The following is a 22,114-nucleotide window of genomic DNA, read 5'->3' on the forward strand; positions in this document are numbered from 1 at the left end:
TTAGGCTTCCATTAAATACGGAATAAAAATCCCTTTAGCTTTCACGATAGGGCAGAGACAAAAGGGTGGAACCTAGAAGGCAAACTACTATCATCTGAGATGCAGAGATTTCCTTGATCTGATTTAAGCTAACGGCGCAGCAATGCTGCAAAAGTTTGCTTGTAGGTTTGGCAGTTGCCATTTCTGTTTGTATATTTGGATGACTGTTGGATGTTTATCTGTTGGAAGCAAATATTCCTCTTGCCCCAATGAACTCTACCCTTAATTCTGTGCCAATGCACCCCCACAAGAAAGCAAGGTCTTGCATGTCCTACAGCAAGAGAGTGCGTACAGTTATAATGTGTATTATCAGATGCTAGCTGAATATGTGAAAGTTATGGAAGTAGAGAATTGTTTTGTGTGCTCTTACCTTCCAGCCTCTGCTGCTGAGGGAGCAGCATATTTAATTTACCTGTGTCCTATTTCCTTTCCTGCTGTTTTCCTAAAACTCTAATACCAACTGTATTCCCAGTGCAAATCTGTATGTATGGGCTACTAAACATTTTTATTGTTCTTGCAAAGGGTTTGAGTCAAGCGAACAGTGCAAGTATATGATGAAATTCTTTACCCCTGTGACTAAGCTAAGCGCTACTAACCAGAGCATGTATGATGTAACCTGCAAAATTAGTAAAGATGAAAGGGTATTTTTAGATTAACTGAATGAGAGGATAAGGATAGACGAAGAGAAAGGGGAAAGAAAGACAAGTGCAGAACATATTATCGGAAAGGGTAAGGAGACCATAAAGGAACTATCCTCCAGGTTGAACATGTATATCACTAAGAAGGGATCTTTATGTATGATAAGACAACCAGAGGGAAATCAGACCACTGAGAAGGTGAGATGGAGTGAATGTGAGCCTAATTATTTAGTCAAGGGACAGACCTTTTCAAAATTAGAGTTAAGTATAAAAGGCCTTTATTATGTGTGTGGTAAAGCAGCTTATTTCCAATTGCCACATAATAGGGTAGGTAGTTGCTATTCAGTTCTAGTTTTTCCTAGGATCTACGAAAGTTAACGAATGATGTGTTTTAATAAAGGAATGAAGTGATGATTTAGAAATCATCGTGGGTTATGAAAGTTGTTCTTTTCTCATTAAGATGTTGCTCAAATGTGAATTAGCCTTTAAAAAATAAGACAAGAGGCGGTTGGTAAAACAGGAATAGTTGGTTTAATTAAATGCAGCGGCCAGGAGAACAGGCGACCGAGTCGGGGGCTGAAGACTGTCTAGAAGTACATTGGTTTTGACCGTCATTTTATACATTTCACAGAGTGTCATAAAGCAATTTGTACATTCTTTTAGAACAGGAATCTCGGCCTAGTCACGGGGTCTTAAATCTGGTCATTTGATAAGAAGCGCAGGTGGGTCTTGACCTTGCATGGACCCAATTTCGGGCCAGTGCGTACGTGTCCAGATGCCCGACATGGGGAGTGTGTAGTGTGTATGCTGAGTTCTGATTGGCTGAGTGTTCCTAACTTAGTGTGGCATCTGACGTTATGGTGTTTTGGGAACGTGCGCCCCTCCGGCCAAACATGTTTTATTTGGGCCAATCTCCTAAGACCATTGTGATGTTGCTGCCTATCTGTGGTATTGATCTGGGTTTTCCTGTTTACGCGTTTGTCTAAAGTTACGTGTCACCCCACCTATGATTTGTCAATCAGTTGCTTCAGGCCTAGGTCGCAGGGCCTGTCTGACAAAGTAGTTCTGACTCAGGTTGATGGGGAGGTCATATCAGGTGGATTCGACGACAGTAATGCGAGTTTGTTGCTTTACGTACATATATCATGGCGTAAATTGACATCGTAATTTTCCATATTAACAGAATTATGCTATAAACTGAGCCAATTCTAGCATAGACTGTTTACATTGTCCTCCATCTTGCATAGATGTCATAATACCCAATGTGATGACTACTATTGTTTTTTCTTGATCTAAGTAAAGAATTACTTGTTTACTCTAATAAACGGGGATCTTTCCTGCACTGTACCTAACCAAGGCTATCCCAACGGTATCATGCTATCGTTGTACAATGTATCAACTCGTATGCTTAAATAAACTGAGTACCACTAAAATCCAATCCAATGCAATGCTGCTAGGGGAGAACCCCTGAATGTATGCTGCGGTAAAATGTTTCTTCTTGCTTGTCTCTCACTGGTGCATATCCTGAGAACCAATGTATCTGTGTAGAATAATATAAGTCTTTGTCTTAAGACCTAGAAAAAGGATGTGTATTTGCCTGTACCCCAGACCGCTTATTACCCACCTAAAAAGGCAAATCTATACCGGATTTCATATAAACTGTCCTGCGATTATCATACTTTGTACGGTTTGCTTTTAACCTTTTGATGGCATATTTTATGTACTCTCCTCATTAATTTCCTATACAAAGACTTAAACTTAATCCGGTGTCGGTGAATCTTATAAAAATGTTTCAGCACTGGTTATTGCATTTGTATTGTTCACTAATGTTTTATTTAGTTTGTAATAGTGATGGGCGCAGTCGAGGAGCACCAGCGTCTGTATCGGGACTACACCGCTGCCGGTCCTAGCCGTGATCATATAGGACGAGTTTGCACATAGAAGAAGTTTGCTCGCCGGCACTAACAAGGCAAGAATTGTAGAAATAGCAAGAACCAGCAACACTTATGCAGTTTTTATGGGGTGGATGGTACCGGATAGAGGCGGGACGGAACCCGAGCCTGTTAGTAAAACTGTAACTAGCAGAGTTGTCAACTTTTCAAAAACAACTAAAATTGTTACATTTTTATAGAGGGCCGTAATACAACATTTTTTTCAATTTTTATGCGCTGTAAACAACATATTTTTATATTCGCCATCAAAAGGCGGGGCAAATTTTCATTTATTTCCCTTGTAAAACACACAACCAAATTAATATTTTGCAAGGTCCATAGAACAAGAGTGGACTGTTCTGCCTGGGAAGCGGAAAACAATGGGGGTTGGGCGAGGTTGGGTTCTGCAGTCCTAAAACTCGGCCGCGGTGCCTGCCTGACGGTTAGAGTCTGCAAAGGGGCGGGCGCTCCCTGCCTCCCCACACAGTACCTTCCCAGCCTCCCCAGCCAGCCACAGCCCGGGACTGCAGCGAGAGCACAACACCCAGATTGGAGTTGCTCTGCAGAGCACGTGGTGCCCGGGGGCCAGAGAGGGGGAGGGCCGAGGGGAGTTCCTGTCCGCCTGCACTGCACGTAAACAACATCCAGTTCACGCATGTGTTCTCCATAGGGACAGAAACGGTGCCATAACGAGGGGACACACTTCTTTTTGCATTTGTTCTATTTTTTCCTCTTTATTCCGGAAAGAAAAAGTCGACATGTCCGCTTCCACTTGTGAATCCAGCGCGTGCCGTCCTATACCAACCAAAGTGTTTTACCTGAAAGACCTGTCTCAGCTGCCTGACTGTTACAGCTCTACGCCAGGAGGGACTCTCTTCTCGACGACTCCAGGAGGTAAACAACAGAGTTATTTCTGCCAACTGCAGTCGGAGGAAATAGTCGGGGATCGGTGGCCTTTACTGTTCAAGCAGAGCGCGTGGTGCACAGAACTGCACGTTACGCCGAGAACGTACGCATTGCATGTTGCTGCTGTGTATGGGTCCATAGGCAGCGTGCAGGGCTTCCATAAGGATGTGGGGGCCTGCGTCTAAAAAGGGGGTGACCCCAGGACACTCCAGCTTCTCGTCACCCCCCTTAATGCCCTCTTGCCCAGCTTTGTGTATTTGGGAACGCCACGCTTCTTGCTGCCTCACATGTTAATTATGCAAGTGAGTTGTGTAATGCGCTCTGTAATCTTTGAAGTGCAGGGGGTCCTTTAGCTACACGTGAGGGTGCTGACTCGGCAATCCTTTTGAAAGGGTATAGAGCAGCGGTTCTTGACCTTTTGACTTAGGTGGACCCCCAGTGTACCGTTACTGGAATCCGGGGACTCCCACAGAGTCATTATTCGAAGCCTGGTAGCACCGGCCTAAGCAGTTTACATGATTTGAACCTTGAAACATAACACAAAAATACAAAAACAAGTATACACAAACAAATGGACAACTATTAAAATATTTTGTTTTAATTTACATGCAATTATAGAAAAACGTTGTTATATCTTCAGGTTTGCTTCTTTCTTTGTATATACTTGATTAATTCTAATTTATTAACTTTAATACTATGTACATTTGTAAAACATTTGAAGCCCCTGAGTAGTCCTCACAGACTCCAAGTGTTCCTCGGACCCCAGGTTAAGAACCACAGTTCTAAAGAAAGGAAGCAGGCCATATTTTGAAACCCCAGAGTTGTACCAGCACGACTGTTATTGTGTCACTGGTAGAGCAGGGCGAAAAAAAATGCCATATACTGAATTGGTTGAAATCCGTCTCATATATATATTATTTACTGGCGGTCGAGTAGATAGTTATAGTTAGGACCGTGTTTCCATAGGAAATCTGAAAATTCTATTTTGAATAACTTTGGCGCCGGTTGACGAATCTTCACGGAATTTTCAAAACTAATGGGGCGCTCCGCTCAGCTCCTACCCTGAAATTCTCGGGGTGATTCGTCAAGCGGGGCCTGAGAAAAAAGGGGGTCCCAAAACGCATTTTCCCCATGCATTTTCCCATAGGACCTTTAGTTGAAGGTACAGCCCGAACGGCTGAACAGAATTACTTGAAATTTGGCAGAGAGGTAGTCCTCAGGTCAGGCATGTACCTTTTGCATATATGGTGTCAATCTGTTCAGTATTTCCTGAGAAAATTGCAGTTAAAAGCACATAAATATCTATAGGCGCGCACGGTGCGCGCACGGTGCGCGCACCCTAACGTGCAAGAGCGTAATTCTGATTGGTGGTTACATGTCAGTCAACGTTCGAATCGGTCGAAATCAGGAAGTGTCGGCCGCCATTTTCTGTGTTTTGGTTGTGTGATAGTGAAAAAGAAAGGTAAAGAACGTGAAAAGGGGGCAGGGTAGAGAGTGCCTGACCCCCTAGCCTTTGTCAGGGGGTCCCTGAAGGACCCCGAAGGATGAAAAAAACATTTAATTTTTTTTTCAGAAAATCGCTGGGTGCGCGCACCTTGCGCGCACGGTGAAAAACCTTAAAAAAAAAAATTTAAACAAGCCATTCCATATTACAGGATACAGTCAATGTATAACTATATACATAGGTAGTTTATTGTAAAATAAATATATAAAAAATATAATACATACATAACTTAGCATTTAAAAAACCTTACAAATTCACTTAAAAAACCGTAGGTTTCACACACGTTATAGTTAGGAATTAGCATTTAAAAAACCTTGCAAATTCACTTAAAAAAACCATAGGTTTCACACATGTTATAGTTAGCTGGACATTTCACTCGTAAAAAACCATTGAAATTCCCCCGTTATAGTTAGTTCAGATAACTATAACTCACGCGACTGCCACTCTATCACAAGGATGATGTCATCAGTGATGTCATGAGTGATGTCACTGACCATGTCATGAAAGATGTAATATGTGACGTCATGAGTAGTGGATTGCGGGCGCGCGAGTTATAGTTATCTGAACTAACTATAACGGGGGAATTTCAATGGTTTTTTACGAGTGAAATGTCCATCTAACTATAACGTGTGAAACCTATGGTTTTTTAAGTGAATATATAAATATATATATTATCTACTGGCGGTCGCCAGTAGATAGTTATATTTAGGACCGAGTTTCCATAGGAAATCTGAAAATTCCATTTTGAATAACTTTGGCGCCGGTTGACGAATCCTTGCGAAATTTTCATAACTAATGGGGCGCTCCGCTCAGCTCCTACCCTGAAAAAGTCTCGGGGTGATTCGTCAAGCGGGGGCTGAGAAAAAAGGGGGGGTCCCAAAACGCGTTTTCCCCATGCATTTTCCCATAGGACCTTTAGTCGAAGGTACAGCCCGAATGGCTGAACAGAATTTCTTGAAATTTGGCAAAGAGGTAGTCCTCAGATCAGGCATGTGCCTTTTGCATATATGGTGTCAATCTGTTCAGTAGTTCCTGAGAAAATTGCAGTTAAAAGTACATAAATATCTATAAGCGCGGACCATAACGTGCGCGAGCGTAATTCTGATTGGTGGTTACATGTTAGTCAACATTCGAATCGGTCGAAATCAGGAAGTGTCGGCCGCCATTTTGTGAGTGACAGTGAAAAGGAAAGGTGGAGAACGTGAAAAGGGGGCAGGGTAGAGAGTTCCTGACCCCCTAGCCTTTGTCAGGGGGTCCCTGAAGGACCCCGAAGGGTGAAAAAAAACATTTTATTTTTTTTCAAAAAATCAAGGGGTGCGCGCACCGTGAGCGCACGGTGAAAAAGCCTTTAAAAAAAAAAAAAAAAATTTTAACGAGCCATTCCATATGACAGGATACAGTCAATCTATAAGTATATACATAGGTAGTTTATTGTAAAATAAATATATAAAAAATATAATAATACATACATAAATTAGCATTTAAAAAACCTTACAAATTCACTTAAAAAACCGTAGGTTTCACACAAGTTATAGTTAGAAATTAGCATTTGAAAAACCTTGCAAATTCACTGAAAAAACCATAGGTTTCACACATGTTCTAGTTAGCTGAACATTTCACTTGTAAAAAACCATTGAAATTCCCCCGTTATAGTTAGTTCAGCTAAATATAACTCGCGCGACCGCAATCCACTGCTGATGACGTCACATATTACATCACTGATGACATCATCCAGTGAATATGTGTCTCTGAAAAATAAATAATTTTTACATATGTATATCTAAAGGTTAATGGAAGAATAAACGGGTAAATAAGTGTCTAAATGGATGTTTTTTTTTGTAAAATTAATTGTATAACTGACTTATTAACAGTATCTTAGTGAATACAGTGATGTAATATGTGACGTCATCAGCAGTGGATTGCGGTCGCACGAGTTATATTTAGCTGAACTAACTATAACGGGGGAATTTCAATGGTTTTTTAAAAGTGAAATGTCCAGCTAACTATAACATATGTGAAACCTATGGTTTTTTCAGTGAATAAATATATATATATATATATATATATATATATATATATATATATTTCGCCTATGGAGTGAAAGTGGGTTTAAACTAGTCCCTCTTCGCCCAAATTCGTTCTGCAGCAAAACTAGAGAAAATGGCTGTTATCTAGCCCACACAGAAAATAGCAAAACATGATCCAGGAAGGTGTGGTCTGTCCACAGATATGATTGCTAGCAATTTATCAGAACGAGCATTATACTGGGACCGTATGAACAATTTGGAATAGGCACACGTTAGCATCATTCTCTTTGGCTCTTGTTGGGCAATCTGAAAAGCCTATATAAAAACTTCCTGCATATGGTGTCCATTTTCTAATCCCATTGTAGACAGATATGGTCACTCAAAAATGCCATTTTTGTGTCATGACTGGTATCCGCATACAGCGGAATAAAAAGACAAGCATTTGCAATAGGTCTCGCATTTGTGAGAGTTTAAGCTATTGGCATTGTAAATGTCAATGCCGTTGATTCATCTGTTTAGAAAACGAACTCATGAATAAAAGGCATAGTCATTTACAATGCCAATAGCTTAAATTCTGGACCTCGACCGTGGAGGGGTGGTGGGGGAGGGCAAGTGGGAGGAGTGAGATGATGTTGGGCACGGCATGGTAGATCCGGGAGATAAGGGAGTTTGGAGTATTTACCAAAGGCGGGCAAAGCCTTTATGTGCAAAATGCGCGTCTTCCCACTCCAGGCGTGCAACCGCCATTTGCTAGTACTTAGATGAAAACAAAATATAGTGGTCGCTATAGTAAAAGCAGACCGTGCTGGCAGCCTAAAGAATGAAAGGAGGGCTGCCGCTATAGTGAAGGCGGACCGCACTGCCAAGGTAAATAAAGGATCGCTCCCGCTATATTCAAAGCGGACCGCTCTGTGAAAGTAAAGAAAGAACGTAACGTGGCCGCTATAGTTAAAGCGGACCGTGCTGCCCAAAAATATAAATATGGATTAAAAGGTGCAAGCTGGTTGTATAAATATGACGCAGCTGCCATTACTAAACAAGCTGGTTTTGTAAATATGACAAGTCTGCCATTACTATTAAAAGCTGGAGCCGTGCTGTGTTACAGGAAAGCATGTCATGGGTGGAATCTGAGAAATCATTCAAGAAAATTTGCTCACAGAATAAATAAATTATACAGAGTAACAACACAAGTAAAAGGTCCAGTCCTCATGGGAGGTTACAAATGCAGGCAAGGTGGTTCTAAGGAGGTACTACTAAGCCTATTCATGAATCAAAAGCAACCATTTGGAAAGAACAGTAACAGGAGCCAATTGAAAAGATGAGCGGAAAATGGGCGGAGCTTCAAGTCCATACCTGAATACATCATGCCGCGCAGAGCAGCGCATGCACTGCTCAAGCTCGACCTAAGAAATTGGTTAGCCCCAGTCTCTTGTGGAGTACTGAAACCCAACTGTCATTCAAACTGATGGTCCCAGAGACCAGGGCAAAGCGGAAAAGGCAACGTTCATTAAAACTGAGGGTCCTAGTTACAGGGAGAAATCCACCATTTCTGTTCTTAAACAGTAATTCAAAATAAGGGACCAGTAGTACTTCTTAGTGAAATAAAGTGACATAAAAAACGAAAGCCAATGGAGGCCGAGAATGCAGACGTGTAATACCGTACATGTGATGTTGAACCTCAGAATAATGTGAAGTGTATAAAAAACAGTTTCAGCATATGTCAGAGTGTGGAATCCGTCCGTCAGAGCAAGATCCTCTCTCAAAACAGAAAAAGTATCAGTAAAAAGCCAGAATCCTATTGTGTTTACAACTGAGGGTCTTAGACATTGGCAGCAGGCAATAAATAACTTTTCCGTCATTAATACCAAGGGCCTATATACTGGTAGCTGACTAGAAGGCCAGTATTATTAAAGCTGAGGGCCCCATGGGTTTAGACCCCCAGTCTCAATTAAAACTGATCATTTTGAATTGGGTTACCGGTTAATGTTTTTTATATTGGAGGTGGATTACAAAGTATTTTAGTGGTGTGTAACCAAGTGACACTGAAAAGCCCATAAAAATAAAGATAAGAGATACTTTAGGGCCACGTGCAAAAAGGTCAGCCTGCTGCAAATATTCATGATTTTATAGTTTTTACATATTTCTTTAAGAGAAGTGTTGAAGAACCACAATAGACTGCATGTCACCACAAACATAAAGACAAATAAATTACTCTTACTGAGATCAATGTGTAGCACACAATTATTTACATCAGAGCTTGCTGATCTGCTTCTGTGCAGCCGCACTGCTCTTTTAAAATTCTCAATATATAACAGGCTTTTCAAGCCCCCTTTGTTTGCCCAGCATGCTAGATGTTCCATATCTGCTGTTCAGCTCCCTTATTTTGTATCGTTTTATAATTTTCAGCATAAATGATATTTAGGTAGCCCCAAAATTAAGAGGGCCATGGATCTAGTTAGGTTTATATGGCACCTCAGTTGACTTGGCATCAGGATTTTCCTGAGCCTGTTAAGTATTTTCTTTCTGGCTGTTTTAAGTTATTGACCGAAGGGTAGGTTGGAACTAAAGATCTTGGCTTCTTCATCTTTACAACAGTAGCATGACCTGTGGACAGATGTGTGATTTGGCCCAAGGAACTTGAAGCATCACCAGCGACCTAAAGAAAAGTGAGAAATCTTGGTGTGACAATGGATTCAAACCTATCATTGATCCTGCAGTCAGTGAAATCACAAGGAGCTACAAAACAAAAAAACGTTGAGGCGCATTCTCCACCTACCTCGGTTTGCATCAGAACCTGCAAGCATTTATTTCTCTGGTTATTTTAAGATTTACTACACTAGCAGTCTGTATCTTGGTACTCCGTGCTTTCTAATAAAAACTACCACAAAAGTCAGAACACTCTACCAGCCAGAATAAGGAATATACAGGAACACCTGCAATTCAGAAAGGAAGTAAACACTTGGCTGTCCTCAAGATAACCTCCCAGACATGTTGAATAACAGCAATAAAACTAACAATCTCAGGTCCTATGAGCATTTGGATTAATAGCCACCACACCAAGAAGACTGATAGAGTCCTTAAGACCTGAATCAAAGAGCTAAATATGTTCCAATGATTCATCTGGTTACCCACTTCTACTATCCCATAGATAAAGGAAATCCCCAGTAGTGAGAGAAAGAAATCTAACCAGGCAGAGATCTACAAGGCAATCAATAGCCACCAGCCTACTACAACGATAAATATGTATGTCTATCCCTCATGCTGCTTTCATCCATCGGACTGCGAAGCGCCATCTCCCTAAACAGTGTAAATGCTTTCTCTGGTCACTCGTGCACAAAACCGAAACAGTTCCCTCATAGGCACATTCTCATTAACAACACCTTTACGTTTAATTCAGAATCCCACACAGAGTAGCTTGCTACCCCCCCCCCCCCCCTCTAATTTAGTGGTATGAAGTACAGTATAATTAATGTAATACAATTGACTGATGGCCATAGGAAATTAATTAATATAGATACTGCAGAATTACACACACCAGTTATCACTGATTCAGTACTTCTAGCTAGACTAAGGTTCAGTGTTTCACCAAAATGAGATGGTACTTTTATGTGATGCTGCATCACCATGTCTTTTTACTCTACAGAGAACTGGGTTTGTGGCATACATACATAGGTGCTCTTCTGCTTCAAGTAGGAAATAGATATATTTACTGGTGTACTGTAATATGGCCACAATCCATTTAGTTTAATCTGGCTTAGTTTGTATTTCAGATCATTTCGAATGTAATTGCCTTCAGAATGCTTACTGTGGACCAATAATTGTATCTTTTGGAGGATCTCCAAGTTGCTGGTTTTCCAGGACCTTGGAACAAGGTTTGGTGACACAGACACCGGGATGTTCCATGGCTTTCAGCTGCTGCTCCTTGTCTGTGGAACTCCCAGACACTTAAAACCTGCATATTGTATGCTCTGCTTTTATTTAAACTGCAGTCTGAGTGACTCGCATCCAAGGTTAGCCTCTAGTATTCCACATGGGTTAGTCTTGTTGCATGTTTCTGTAGTTTTATTTTTATTGAAGCCAGTACTGGAACTAGAAGAAATGTACTCAGAAAACCCATGCATTGGTATTCAAGGAGTGGGAAATGAAAGAGGGTGGAGTCACAAGAGGAAGAGTCACGAACAGCACAATCAATTTATACATTCATGCTTTTTTTAAATAAAAACATATGCGGTAAGAAATTGACAACAAGGACAAATGTGGCAGTAAATCATTTTAAAATGTGTTAAGGGATAATGCATCAGATCTGCAAAGATCTTTGTGTGCCTAGCAAATATCAGGAGATAATAATAATGGTAAGATAACTTTGGTGGTTAATGTACTTCCTGGAGAGATCTTTGTTTTGTCTAGTCATACTTTTGTTTAATAAAGTAGCATTTAGAGTTAAGTTACCTGCTGCAAAGCACTCTGTGTAACATGCAGATCATAGATTTTTATTTTATGTAGGAAGGTAAGTGGGTTACTGCTTTTGACACAGTTTATTCAGCTGTTTACATTGGAATTCTTTAGCGTGAACGCTAGATTCTAAATCTGGTAATAAGCAGCTATGACTTAGCAACAGTTGTTAACAAAAGCTTGAATAACTGGATTTAGATCCAGTTATTCACTGGTATTACGTAGCAATAGTTGCTAACAAAAGCTGTTACCCACTGTTGCTACGTCATGAAGGAATTCCAGGCTGCTCTAGCAGGGTTCCTACATAGCCTTTCAGAATAGCGCTGGATAGCAGTGGGCACAGCTTCTAAAATAGAAGACAGGGAAGGCATAGAGAGGTGGTGAATGCCGGGGGCAGAAGCCCCATGCATTTATTTCTTTTGAGGAGGTGGAGAGGTCGTTTTATGCTTTGCCTCACCATTACTCCTCAGTCCCTGTGTAATAGTTGAAAGCAGAGGCAGATACTTTTGGGAACCATTCATAACATAAAATTATAGATAGGTAATAAGTGAATTACGGAGATGTTTTTCACCTCAATTTTCTGACTACTCTCCTGTTGACTATCTGAAATCAGTCAGATCCCCTTTATGAAAACCACCCCCAAAATTCACTGTTACCCCTCGATAATCCTATATGTTATGGATGGATCTGGTAGAGCGACACTATTGTGAATAACTGGATTGAAATCCAGTTATTTACTGGTGTTACGTAGCAACAGTTGCTAGCAAATGCTGTTAACCACTGTTGCTACGTCATAAAGGAATTCGAGGCGGATCTAGCTGTTCTCTCTAAGAACCTGTCAAAGCAGCGCTGGAAACCACCCCAGCCACTGAGCAGAAGAGAGAGGCCCTGTTATGTATGGTTCCTCATTATTCCTCTGCCCCTGTGTAGCAGTTGAAAGCAGGGACAGTGATTTTGGGTGGTCATACATACCATAAAATTATAGATTTATAAAAAGTGATTTAGGGGGATGTTTTCACCCTCTCGGTTCTGAGTGACATCATTGACAACTTGAGCTACACTTCGCTCTTGTTATCTGTTATCTTGTTATCTTGTTAACAGTGAAAAACACCCCGATATTTCACTGTTTCCCATCTATATTTCTGTACGTTATTTCCAGTTCACAAGTTGCAATCCTTCTAAAATCACAGTGTGCAGTTAACCAGCATCAAGGAGCTGCATGCAAACTGCAAGTTATTGATTTTTTCTCAATCTGTTATTATTCTAAGTTTATAAAGAAGGGTTCCTTTAGGTAGTAGTAAATTCTTGTTAGTTCAGACAACCCCAACCACTGTGTTACGTTTTAAACCCTGACTTTGTGGTTCCCACAAGTATGGACGATAGGTGACTCCTACATCGTAAAACCCTTGTGGTCCTATGTAGCATTTCCTGTACATTGATTTACACGCTTGTATGATTTATTGCCTCTGAGTGATGTACAGCACTCGGACACTGGAATGAGTAGTGCTATAAAATAAATTAGTAAGTGACATTTAAATTATTTGTGTAATTACTCATACGCTTACATGGTGTATTGAAAAAAAGTTAAAAACCTGCCTCTAAGTCCTACTTTCTCTGTTCGTTGTTGCTCATTGTTGGAAAACGAGGCAGCATCTGTGAGGCCTGCACAAATAACATGACTACATTTGTCCTTCACTGGGAACCAAACACCCAATTGTAGCGCCTGACTCTCAGAGGGTAGCATTGCAGAGCAGTCTGAGGCTTACTCAAGGGAGGTGGTGTGGGCTAGTAATCGCCATTTGCGGGTGCACAAAAATAACACTCAATAATTGATTGTCCAGTCTGTACTTTGCTTTATAAAAGTAAGAGTACATTTATTAAACACACACACCACTCAATACTATGCACCAATTTACAAATATACATAAACTGTTGAAATTACTTTGTGACATTGCATAACAGCTCCACCCCTGCCGCAGGGGGGGTGGGGTCTAGTACCACTACTCCCATGTATGCACATCAACTTGCCCCCAATGCAGTTAGTTGAACATAATCTGGAGCCAGGGTCCTGCGCACTGGCACCATCCCAGTGGCGACCCACCCCATTACCTCAACAAGCATTAAAAAGGGGTAAACCTGCCTTGGTGACACATGACCCTGACTGAGCATATCCTACTGACCATAAAGTATGCACCTCTATTTCTTAAGGGTTAGCAGTCTGGGGTCTTCACCTAAGCGCAGCAGCAAGAATCCATGTTTATGCACACTTTAGAATGACAGTACTCATCACCTTGGTTGATCGTTTGAATGCATTGCAATTACAGCCCCTAAGGGCATCACAGATGAAATCACAGGATTGCGCATATACAGTCAGACACCCTAGCAGGACTGTCTGGCAACATAGCCCCGCTTGGCTTATGACATCTCCTTACACATGTGACTTTACAGTCCCTTCAAAAGAAGTACTCCTGGCAACTACACTTCTCCTACAGTGCGCCTCTTCACTTTAAAAGGAATCACAGGTAAAAGCATGGGATTACGTAAATACAGCTAGACCCCCTAGCAGGAAGGTCCAGCAACATAACTCCATTTAGCTTAACATCACCTTACACATGTGACTTACAGTCCCTTCAAAAGAAGTACTCCTGGTAACTACACTTCTCCTGCAGTGCGCCTCTTCACTTTAAAAGGAATCACAGGTAAAAGCATGGGATTACGTAAATACAGCCAGACCCCCTAGCAGGAAGGTCCAGCAACATAACTCCATTTAGCTTAACATCACCTTACACAGGTACTTCACTTTACACATGTGACTTTCAGTGCACCTAAAAAGAAAAAACCAATAGTAAATGCATTTCAGTGCAATTACACCACTTCACCTCCAGGTGATGCCCTTCTCCAGACATCCCCAACTCAGCCCTTCACTCCATGATGCACTTCATAGTACACCCTCAGCTGTAGAACATAAGTTCCAGCCTAGAAGGTGTTAAAGGCTGTCTGAGCCCTTGAGGGGTTATTCTTTCAGATGCCCCGTGAAACTTAGGAGTGGACTTTTCTTCTTTATGCTGGGGGAGACTGCGGTGCTCCTGCAGCCCCCCTGCACCCCTTTTCACACAAGAGGGTGACCCCTCTCCTCTGGAGGCCACAAAGCACCAAAACGCGAGATTTCCAAATGCCTGGCGAGGCATTATGGGGCGCTTCATGCTCCTCTTTACCAGCCCCAGCCACTGGGAACACTCTCCTCTGCCCTCTGGGTCTCTGAGAGGGTAGATTCAGCAGTGTGCTGTCTTCACTGGCTCCCTGTGCCAACCTTTCGTTAGGCTCTCCTTCTGGGCCTCTCTCCCTGCGTAGAGGCCCCTGCTTCTGTGAACCAGTCCTGGGCTCTTCTTCTGGTGCTGATAGGGTCCTGGGGGCAGTCAGGGGGTCTCTCCTTCCAACTGCCCATTGCGCCAGGCTCCAGCACCTTCACCCTCAGCAGACCACACCCCAGAGAGACCTTCTTTTCCTGTGCAAGCACTTTTTAAAAGTTGAGTAGTGGGCTGGCAGGAAGTCTCTGTTGGTCCTATCAAACAGCGAGACATCACGTCCCTGCCCCATGCTCCCTCCTTCTTGTCCAGCCTTTGAGCTTGTTCAAAATGGCGTCGTTCAGGGTTTCTGCCACATGTCTCGGAAGCACCTTCGCCCCAAGCTGCCTTCCCTCGTGGGGGCAGCCTGGTGCCTGGCACCCAGCGACTGCGGTTGATGGATTGGCCTGTAGCCCCACCCATCTTCTCTTCGTGGAGAGGAGGCCCTCGCTTGTGGAAGAAAGGTTATCAATCCATCCAGCTGAGGTCAGCCCTCAGCCTGGGTCTGGTCATGGCTGTCTCAGAGAAATATGACCGTTCTGGATGACCCAAAATCAGTACAAATATGACTTTGGACTCTGCAGAATCCTTCTTTTCACATTTGCTACATTGGACTTAAGTGCGTGTCTGGAATCTGTAGGCCTAATTGAAGTTAATCTAGCCCCTGGCTCCACATTCCCTTAGGGGAATAAGGAAGTAAGGAAGTGAAAACACAGTAAAACACACTGACTTTCCCTGGCATGTCTCTTCCATCCTGAGTTCACTGTGGGTGAGTCCCAACTTATGAGGCCCCCCAACAGTAAGAGCTCAACAATAAGGTGCTCAAAAAGCGAAAAATCCGGGCGGCCCATAGTGTCAGAACCACCTTCTAACACACGCCGCGGCCAGCTGATTCCTACAGGGAAGAAGTAGCCACTCTACATGGGTACACTTCCCGTAGTCAGCAATAACTAGTTATAAGGGGATCTGACCAGCCCCCCCCCCCTTACTGACCAGTTATCCGCTTAGACCACCTACTCCTCCCATCCATGAGATCTCCACCCATGACAGGGATCCCAGACTACCCTAAGAACCCTCAGGGCTCTAGGTTAGATACCTCTAGGTCACTCATGGTCTACATGGACTCAGCCTAACTAGGATCACCTTTGCCCTTGGGCATGCAACCCTATGCCTACCACTTTTCTAGACAAGGGTCCAGTGCCTCAGCACCGATGCGGTCCTCTGGGATAGGTCTAAATCCCATCCCCTGGGTCACTAGCTGGTCTCCCTTCCAGAGTTTGTTCCAACCAGTACCCTCTCTCCATTTGGTCCTTGCACCCCAAAGATGCAACCTCTCTGGACCCTCACCCTGCCGCTGAGGTCATTCTGCTGCCACCAGCCTTTCGGGATGACTGTCTTCCCTAAAGAAAGCACAGCCACTTGTGCTTTCCCACACAGAAAAGCACCCTTTGGCCACTGGCCTGGCTCCCTGATAGGACCTCAGACCGGCCTCACCACCACACTGGCAGTGCCAGGGAGGAACACTGAGGGTGCCTCATCAGACATCCTACAGCTCATTCCCCCCGTCAGTAGCTCCACCCGGAAACTACCCCGGGAACCTAGAACCCTTCCTTGTTTCCGCTGCGAGAACAGGGCCTATGTACCCTTCCCTCCGAGAGGTGCGCTCTCCTCCCGGAGTACCCTTAGAGAGCCCGTAGGTCTCGAATTAGCTAGACCCAGGCCCACCTCTCATGGCTCTCCCTGGTCTCCCTGCAGCGCCTTGGGAGACCGCCCAGGGACCTACAGGGTCCCTGGATGGCCTGCACCACCCCTCCTAAAGAGCAGGGTCCCTTCACTTAAGATAGGCCCCACCTGCCTTCAGGGTAGTACTACCACTCTCAGCCCGGGACCCTAAAGATCCCGGCTAGGCCTGCACCACCCCTTCGCGAAACACAGTGTCCCTTCACTTTAGATAGGCCCACCTGTGTTCAGGGTGGTACTACCTGGCAGAAGTTCACCTCCTACCTCGAGCTAGGGGAACAACCCCATGCTCCTGGTCCTTGGGTCCAAGTCCCACAGGACCTACCTGACTGGTTACCGGCTAGGCATCGCCCCAGCCACCACTTCAGATTCCCTCCATCAGCTCCTGGTCCTGGGGTTCAAGTCCCACCGGACCTACCGGACTGGTCTCCGGCCACCCAACCCTGACACCTCAGGGTCCACTGCTAACCCTTCTCCTGGAAACCAGGGAGCACATCGCCCCCACTCAGATCTCCACTGGGTCAGTTACCTAGCCCACCTAGGGGCTACCACTACACACCATCACTAAAGAACAACAATCCTTGGGGGCCACCCACTACCAGCGGCCACCCCTGGGTTGCTCACCTCCCCACCAGTTAACCTGGGGGACCTGCCGGACACTCAACTCTACCACACCCTCCTCCCACCGTGGGAAAAGTTTCTTGGGGTCCCCCACCATGGGAACCCCTGGGGCGCTACTACCCGGGGTAAAGAAACCTCCTGCCCCACCCTTGCAGTGGTTTTGGCCTGCGCCATTAGCAAGATACTGCCAGTGGGGGAAGGATATCGGGGGCCCCTCCTGTGGGAACCCTCCCTGCCCTTAAAAAGCACAGAAACCTCCCAGGACCCCTACTTCTCCTGTCCCCCTTGAAGGTCAATCCACCCCCACACCCCCACCTGTGATGTAGGTATCAGTTGCTGTCCCTATCTCTCGAGGAGACACCCTCCTCATGCAGGTGTAGTGTATGTAGTGTTAGGGTTCAAAGATGTACAATATGGCTTAGAGCATTTGTATGCAATCATTTCCTGGAAAGCAGCATCCCGCTAGCACATTATAATCAACATAGCGCAGTCATATCAATACAGCTTACATTTAAACCATAACAACTTCCATTTGCTCATTGCTGCATAGGTAATGTGTGGCAAAACTGGACTCATCAAATGCTATAAATGCACACCAGAATGGGATACTATGTTTCCCGCCGCTAGACACCAATGTTGGAAAACGAGGCAGCATCTGTGAGGCCTGCACAAATAACATGACTACATTTGTCCTTCACTGGGAACCAAACACCCAATTGTAGCGCCTGACTCTGAGGGTAGCGTTGCAGAGCAGTCTGAGGCTTACTCAAGGGAGGTGGTGTGGGCTAGTAATCGCCATTTGCAGGTGCACAAAAATAACACTCAATAATTGATTGTCCAGTCTGTACTTTGCTTTATAAAAGTAAGAGTACATTTATTAAACACACACACCACTCAATACTATGCACCAATTTACAAATCTACATAAGCTGTTGCAATTACTTTGTGACATTGCATAACAGCTCCACCCCTCCCGCAGGGGGGGGGTGGGGTCTAGTACCACCACTCCCATGTATGCACATCAACTTGCCCCCAATGCAGTTAGTTGAACATAACCTGGAGCGAGGGCCCTGCGCAATGGCACCATCCCAGTGGCGATCCACCCCATTACCTCAACAAGCATTAAAAAGGGGTAAACCTGCTTTGGTGACACATGACCCTGACTGAGCATCTCCTACTGACCATAAAGTATGCACCTCTATATCTTAAGGGTTAGCAGTCTGGGGTCTTCACCTAAGCGCAGCAGCAAGAATCCATGTTTACGCACACTTTAGAATGACAGTACTCATCACCTTGGTTGATCATTTGAATGCATTGCAATTACAGCCCCTAAGGGCATCACAGATGAAAACACAGGATTGAGCATATACAGCCAGACACCCTAGCAGGAGTGTCTGGCAACATAGCCCCACTTGGCTTATGACATCTCCTTGCACATGTGACTTACAGTCCCTTCAAAAGAAGTACTCCTGGCAACTACACTTCTCCTGCAGTGCGCCTCTTCACTTTAAAAGGGATCACAGGTAAAAGCATGGGATTACATAAATGCAGCCAGACCCCCTAGCAGGAAGGTCCAGCAACATAACTCAATTTAGCTTAACATCACCTTACAAATGTGACTTACAGTCCCTTCAAAAGAAGTACTCCTGGCAACTACACTTCTCCTGCAGTGTGCCTCTTCACTTTAAAAGGAATCATAGGTAAAAGCATGGGATTACGTAAATACAGCCAGACCCCCTAGCAGGAAGGTCCAGCAACATAACTCCATTTAGCTTAACATCACCTTACACAGGTACTTCACTTTACACATGTGACCTTCAGTCCACCTAAAAAGAAATAACCAATAGTAAATGCATTTCGGTGCAATTGCACCACTTCACCTCCAGGGGATGCCCTTCTCCAGACATCCCCAACTCAGCCATTAAATCCAAATGGTCGCACACTGCTGACCTACCTGCGTGTTACCCCCAAAGAACTGTGGTCCCTGTAGTCAGCGTCGGCGGATACACCTATGCTCGTGTCGTGAGTGCAAGTGTGAATAGCATTAGCCATCCCTGGACACGTGTTTCGAGGTAGTTGCCTCTCGTCAGCAGGGAGTAGGAAAGAGTGTAGGGTTGCTGTGTAGGCTGCTAAAATCATTATCAGGTAAAGTACCTCTCGTAGCAACGCAGGTGCGTAACCTGAGTCCGTCGACTCCCCGGCTCATGGAGCCACTAAATAATTAAATCCAAATGGTCGCACACTGCTGACCTACCTGCGTGTTACCCCAAAGAACTGTGGTCCCTGTAGTCAGCGTCGGCGGATACACCTATGCTCGTGTCCAGGGATGGCTAACGCGACATTCATTTTAAACTTTTGGCATAGGCGTACCCGCCGACGCTACTTCATGGACCACAATTCTTTGGGGTAACACGCTGGTAGGACGAGCAGAGTGCGGCCAATTGGATTTTTGTTTATATTCAGGCTCCCTTGAGCCGGTGGGGCTGACGAGCCCATGGCTACGCACTTGCGCGCCTTGAGTGGTACTTTACCTGAGAATATTTTTTGGCAGCCTACGCAGCAACCCTACACACACACACCTACTCCCTGCTGACGAGAGGCAACTACCTCGAAACACGTGTCCAGGGATGGCTAACGCGACATTCATTTTAAACTTTTGGCATAGGCGTACCCGCCGACGCTACTTCATGGACCACAATTCTTTGGGTTAACACGCTGGTAGGACGAGCAGAGTGCGGCCAATTGGATTTTTATCCCCAACTCAGCCCTTCACTCCATGATGCACTTCATAGTACACCCTCAGCTGTGGAACATGAGTTCCAGCCTAGAAGGTGTTAAAGGCTGGCTGAGCCCTTGAGGGGTTATTCTTTCAGATGCCCCGTGAAACTTAGGAGTGGACTGTTCTTCGTTATGCTGGGGGAGACTGCGGTGCTCCTGCAGCCCCCCTGCACCCCTTTTCACACATGAGGGTGACCCCCCTCCTCTGGAGGCCACAAAGCACCAAAACGGCAGATTTCCAAATGCCTGGCGAGGCATTATGGGGCGCTTCATGCTCCTCTTTACCAGCCCCAGCCACTGGGAACACTCTCCTCTGCCCTCTGGGTCTCTGAGAGGGTAGATCCAGCATTGTGCTGTCTTCACTGGCTCCCTGCGCCAGCCTTTCGTTAGGCTCTCCTTCTGGGCCTCTCTCCCTGCGCAGAGGCCCCTGCTTCTGTGCACCAGTCCTGGGCTCTTCTTCTGGTGCTGATAGGGTCCTGGGGGCAGTCAGGGGGTCTCTCCTTCCAACTGCCCATTGTGCCAGGCTCCAGCACCTTCACCCTCAGCAGACCACACCCCAGAGAGACCTTCTCTTCCTGTGCAAGCACTTTTTAAAAGTTGAGTAGGGGGCTGGCAGGAAGTCTCTGTTGGTCCTATCAAACAGCGACAAATCACGTCCCTGCCCCTGCTCCCTCCTTGTCCAGCCTGTGAGCTTGTTCAAAATGGCGTCGTCCAGGGTTTCTGCCACATGTCTCGGAAGCACCTTCCCCCCAAGCTGCCTTCCCTCCTTGGTGCAGCCTGGTGCCTGGCACCCAGCGACAGCGGTTGATGGATTGGCCTGTAGCCCCACCCATCTTCTCTACGTGGAGAGGAGGCCCTCGCTTGTGGAAGAAAGGTTATCAATCCATCCAGCTGAGGTCAGCCCTCAGCCTGGGTCTGGTCATGGCTGGCTCAGAGAAATATGACAGTTCTGGATGACCCAAAAGCAGTACAAATATGACTTTGGACTCTGCAGAATACTTCTTTTCACATTTGCTACATTGGACTTAAGTGCGTGTCTGGAATATGTAGGCCTAATTGAAGTTAATCTAGCCCCTGGCTCCACATTCCCTTGGGGGAATAAGGAAGTGAAAACACAGTAAAACACACTGACTTTCCCTGGCATGTCTCTTCCATCCGGAGTTCACTGTGGGTGAGTCCTAACTTATGAGGCTCCCCAACAGTAAAAGCTCAACAATAATGTGCTCAAAAAGCGAAAAATCCGGGCGGTCCATAGTGTCTGAATCACCTTCTAACACAAATTTACAGGAATAGCTGTGAAAGTGGGCTGAAATCAGTCCTTGGTTCTCCTTGGGCACGACAAAACTGCTTTTTCTCTTTTAGCTGGGCCAGGGAGATCCAGGAGCTAAGCAGCATTCCTCCACCCTCTTTCTGAGGCTCAAGTGATTCTGTGAGCAACGGGAAGCGATGGGGGTAAAGGCTCTGCTGTGCCCTGCAGCACAGCCTCCCCTTTTTGCTTTCCCCGGCCTACTCCATATATTTTTGGGAAAGCAGAGGGCCTGTATAAGTTTATGTAGGCTGCTGCTGCTCCACTGTCTTCAATTGAGTTTTCAACAATTCTCTTAAGTACTTGTGAAGTGATACACTGTATGCCTTTTTTTCCTTCCATTGCATTGGCGTCTTGTTACACTCTAGATGACTGCCAGACAGGGTTAGTCTCCAACAAAAAGAGGGATGATGACCCTTTAAATCGAGCCTTCGTTTTGGGCCCGGTTATAAGCGAAATTAAGAAAGCCCCCTCCACCTCTGCAGGTTGCTGCTTTGAACAGAAAGCAGGCAAGGTGCAGGTCCTGCTGATTTGTGTCCCATATTAGAAAATGACACCAGGACAAATTCAGCATATTTCACTGGGTCCGACGGATCCCAGATTCGTCTCAGAAATAGCTACCTGAACCGGGACCTGGCAGAATCCTCCTCATTTGCTAACTGATTGTAGCCTGTGATTTTATTAATTAATTTGTTGTGAATTTTGTCCGGAATACAATGTAAGCATCAATATAAATAAAAAATGATAGCATTTATAAAAGGAATAGCGCATGATACTAATGAGTCTCCACAGGTAGGGTGACCAACCGTCCGTAATTTGGACCTCACG

General features: G+C 44.9%; 1 protein-coding gene across 1 annotated transcript in view; it reads left to right on the forward strand.

Annotated features, from left to right (window-relative positions):
- Window positions 1-3,125: 3,125 nt before the first annotated feature.
- EIF4EBP3 (eukaryotic translation initiation factor 4E binding protein 3) overlaps window positions 3,126-22,114 on the forward strand; it is a 58,445-nt gene continuing 39,456 nt past the window's right edge. The window contains exon 1 of the mRNA XM_085617926.1: window positions 3,126-3,502. Within this exon, the coding sequence (XP_085474052.1) occupies window positions 3,367-3,502 (136 nt within the window). The 5' untranslated portion in view covers window positions 3,126-3,366. The remainder of the gene's footprint in view (window positions 3,503-22,114) is intronic.

Source organism: Triturus cristatus, chromosome 7 (genome assembly GCF_964204655.1).
Source record: "Triturus cristatus chromosome 7, aTriCri1.1, whole genome shotgun sequence".
Taxonomy (NCBI): Eukaryota; Metazoa; Chordata; class Amphibia; order Caudata; family Salamandridae; genus Triturus; species Triturus cristatus.